A 4,542-nucleotide genomic window follows, 5' to 3' on the forward strand; every position below is an offset into this window, starting at 1 on the left:
ATTGAAAAAGAATTGATTATAAATTAATTAGAATAAAAAATAGAACTACAGATCCTACGGTAAATGAAGGTTTGTGGTCAGTGATGCAATTAATCGTATTAAATCATCGATGAGCTAAATAAACTAAATAAATCCCGGCAAAAATGTAAATTTGAAAAAGAAATGAGGTTTTTTCTACTCACACATTCGCAAGCTACCCCAACACCTACTTAAATGTCCGTTGTTTTCAATATGAGGGCACATGACTCCCAAAGGTTAATATAAATTTTGTACTTAAATCATATTTTTCAAAATGCCACCCAATGTCTCAAATCCCAGGCCATCTGTTTCCCATACAGATGTCCAGGATACATTTTTGTCAGTATTCTATTTGCCTTTCCATTTTTTGATCAGGTTGGGGAAGTTTGACAGATGTATCTGTTCTTATCCTGACAGTCTACATCGTCCCACATAGGATTGCCATTGTCTGCTGCCCAGTACTGTACGCAGAGTTTCGCCGCATGTAGCCATCCCTGGTTATCTGGCTCTCCGGGGCACCATGCCTAATGGAAACAGAAGACACAACATTGTTTAAAGTTAAAACTTTTGATCCAACGCAACAAAGTTCTCTCACCTAGAGCTTTCGATCAGTCACTCTGGTCTTCCTCAGTAGGCTGACGCAGTGAAGCTTGGCACGTGGCTTCTTTGAAGTGTTTTAACTTTAAACATGTAACTTTCATGATAAGACATAACATCTGTAACGCAACCCAAAACACATTTCATGTACCTTAATGCTTGCTTGTTATATCGATTACATATCATTTATAACCTTATAAGTTTAGGAAACAAACATGACATCAACATGACTAAACTTGTAAAACCTATGTTTATGTTAATAACAAAATAATCTTTAAAAAATCTGGATATTATGTTACATAATATGACTAGTACCTGTATCTATTAATTCAATTTAATTCAATCGTTATTTCAGGCACAGGGCCCATATCAATACATAAATAAAAAATACAGGTACACAAATATAAATACATAATACAGATATGTACAGTAAATGAAAATACAATGTGAATACTGTTTAAATATCAGGTTGACATGATGCTTCTAGAAGTTGCTGAGAGAGAATAGATCAGAATAAATTACAAGTTTTATGAAACCATTGTTTGAGCTGAGGAGGTGTGTGGCAAAAGTATGTTAATATTTTTCTGCTGATTAATTTCGAAATATAAAAACGTAGAAAACAACATAGCAAAAAAAGCCTAGAAAACAAGTTACCTGTTAATTCTTGTATGCAGGAACTAAGTATCCTATTGGTTCAATAATAACTTTTTCGCCAGGCGTTTGCTGCTTTAGGAAGTGGGGGAAGAGGGTATAAACATACCTGGTAGTTGCCCAAAGCACGGCCGTCCTCCCATTGCCAGCGTCTCGCATGGACATATTTGTACCCCACGTTCTTCATGCCGATCCAGTAATCTTGTTTTAGACCAACCGTTTTGATCAGGTTCCTCAGGGCGACGTCCAATCCTCGTGTCTTAGGCATGGCTAGTGTCCCTCCGTCGTTCATGCAGACTTCCCTGGCGACATCGTAAGAAGTTTTTCTGACGGAGAGCCGAATGCATGTCCCGACTACAGGTGTGTAGCCGGCTTTGCAGCCTTCATTTTGTAACAGACATACAAAAACAGTGTTATATTTGCACCGTGCACCCCTCGTTTTCTCTTGTTTGATGTACCATACATATTGTATTATCTAATTTTATATTATCTTGTATACGTTCACAAGGGTTGGGCACGTGATGTGCACGTCAAAGTAATAAAGCCTAATTTATTACCTTCCTTCCTATGTATTGGATAACTAACGTATTCAGTCATGAACTATCATAGCACCGGACTCGACAGATATACTATTACAGTAATAAATTTCAACATTCTATTTTCCATCAGAAATGTATTCCTATGTTAAACAGATATCGGAACTAAAGGGGGTTGCTATGACATGATATCTGTGTCAGAATTAAGGACGTATTTTTTTTCAATTCACGCCAAAGTTGATACAAAATATTTAACGTTCCACGAACTAACTACGCTTCACATTTCGATGCATTGCATGTAATTTATTTACTTGTGTATCTAGAATGAGTTCATAATTCTAAACTAGACATATATTCTCTCGTACCTGATGGGATTCCGTAGAAGTTCAGTTCTGTGAGATATGGCTGCCAGCCCGAGTGGGTCCGCGTGACCACGAACCTCCAGTACCGCGCTGTTCCCTGGAACCCGCCGAACTCCTGACGCTGCCTCGCCCCTCCCTGCACGTTAGTGATGGTCACGACGTCCTTCCAGGTGCGCGGACACCTTACATGTGATGCCTGCAACTTGAAGGCTGCAATGTCATGGGTGGTGTCTCCGTAGTTGTTAACTGCGATGCGGGTGAGAGTGTGGGACGATTTGAGGTCCAGTATTATGTACCAGTTGTTGAAGCTCTGGTCGGTACCGGTAGGGTTCCAATAGGTCATAGTGTCCCCGTCCAAGGCTTTGGTGGCATCATATGTCACTCCGTCCTTCACATGAGGTCTGCCGATAGACTCCAAAAACCATGACGAATCCTGGGCCAACCATCCACCTGGGGAATAAAAGCCTATTCAGAAAATAACATCCTTTCTTCTATATGTTAGGTATATTGCATCCTCGTTTCTAGGAACGCTTCACGACTTGTGGGCCATATTTAGTCTCCAAGGAAATGTAAGGGTACCCCTCAGTGCTTTACTGAATTATATGTGGTTCAATCTAAGGTGTTTCAATCTAAGATGATCTTCATCTATTTTATCAACCAATTTCCCTTGGTCTTGAATGATAGGAAAGACAGATAGTATTTCCAGTATACAGCCTGAGGGAAATGTGAATAAGTTAAAGGTACTGGTGATGTTCCCTCTAGGCTAGTACGTACCCTTTCCAACATCCGAGCAGCAAAAGCGGACCTCATAATCCAGACATATGCCGTCAGGCTGGTCCACATTCCTGCAGAGGAACCCGGCGGTCGTGTCGTAGGAGTAGATGTGTTGTCCTGTCAGGGACGCCTCCTGCTGTGTGGAGATAACGCGGGCGTGCACGGCTGTAGGAGCGTCGCAGATCTGCCCTGGATAGTCCTGGCTTAGATCGGTTAGGATTTCACTGTCTGCAGTCCCTGTGGGGTCGTCACGATCGAACCAATCCGTCCAGGACCCAGAAGGACACTCTGTCCCTTTAAACAGGAGACCTGTCAGTTTGCATGGATTGTATACAACAACCTTCAGTTTAATATGGGACTTCCACTTTAATTTGGGACTAATATATCAGCAACCTTACATCTAGATGGGCCAATATTGTAAGCTATAAGTAAAAATAATGTAAGAAAAAATATATATGTAGCAGCCATCGAAGACCCCTCGCGGATTAACCCAATTCTGTAGAATTCTGACTCCAGTTCCAGAATTCTGCAGAACTGGGTTACTTCCCATGAGGTTCTTAATGGCAGCTACATACTTCGTTCATCATGTTTGCCTATTTGCCAATATTAGCACATCTAGATGTTAGGTTGCTGAGATATGGCAATAGTACCAAATTAAACTGGAAGTCACAAATTAAACTGGAGGCTCTTATAGGTAAAACGCATCAACAGACAACAGACCATAAATATTAGAGACTGAAATCAAGGGGGCACACCCCAGTTTATTTGGCGTTTCGAAGCTTAACACTTGTATGTAAACCTGTACACCCATTCTTCCTCCTCATTCCAAATTTCCCCTAGAAAGGCCAACATTTGCTCAGGACCAAATGTAGCATGGCTTCACACACACACACACCCTTCACATCCCCCGTACCAAAAATGATACCCATACTATAGTATGGGTGAAATGTAAAAATATTTGAATTTGTTTAAAGAAATGTAACCAGTAATATGATAGTCTGACCCTGCTATTATTTATGGTTGCTGGACAGTCTGGGATGTTAATGAGTTTATGTGGTTATGGGGTCAATTCAGTATTCAAGCTGCTGGAAAAGCCACAGTGGGGAGTACTTGAGTGCTGCAAAGAAGACTACGTGAGAGCAGCACTGACAGCCTCCACCAGATGCTAAACTGGAAACACCTGACTGAAAGAAGATTTGAACATGTGTGTGTAACAGTATTTAAATGTCTGAATGGCTTGATGCCCACATACCTATCCTCTACTTTCTTGCACAATTATAATCTTCATACCTATCACACCAGACAGACTACTAAACTACACTTACCAAAATACAATACCTCAACTGGTCAGCGAGCCTTCGCTTACACGGGTGCAAAGTACTTCAATAGACTATCAGCTGAAGTAAGGCAGATTCAAACTTTAAAACACTTCAAGGCAGCTTTAAAGACGACCTCTGACCTCCAATCATTTTGAACGGAAATCGATTTACGTTGATTATGATTATGATTTGAAGTTATGTTTTCTTGTAAATTCCCTCAGTTCATGTTGAACTTCGTATTATTCATTTATTTATGTATAACTTCCAGTTATATTGATTTCATTT

The 4,542-nt window shown here is 40.4% G+C and overlaps 1 protein-coding gene across 1 annotated transcript in view; it reads right to left on the reverse strand.

The window, feature by feature from the left end:
• Positions 1-2,132: 2,132 nt before the first annotated feature.
• Positions 2,133-4,542, reverse strand: part of LOC109481600 (sushi, von Willebrand factor type A, EGF and pentraxin domain-containing protein 1-like) — a 6,978-nt gene continuing 4,568 nt past the window's right edge. Inside the window, exons 6-7 of the mRNA XM_019784187.1 lie at positions 2,939-3,232; positions 2,133-2,614 (exon numbers count right to left, since the gene is read on the reverse strand). Of these exons, the coding sequence (XP_019639746.1) occupies positions 2,133-2,614; positions 2,939-3,232 (776 nt within the window). The remainder of the gene's footprint in view (positions 2,615-2,938; positions 3,233-4,542) is intronic.

The sequence above is a fragment of the Branchiostoma belcheri genome, unplaced genomic scaffold (assembly GCF_001625305.1).
Source record: "Branchiostoma belcheri isolate BF01 breed outbred unplaced genomic scaffold, Haploidv18h27 scaffold564, whole genome shotgun sequence".
Lineage (NCBI taxonomy): Eukaryota > Metazoa > Chordata > Leptocardii > Amphioxiformes > Branchiostomatidae > Branchiostoma > Branchiostoma belcheri.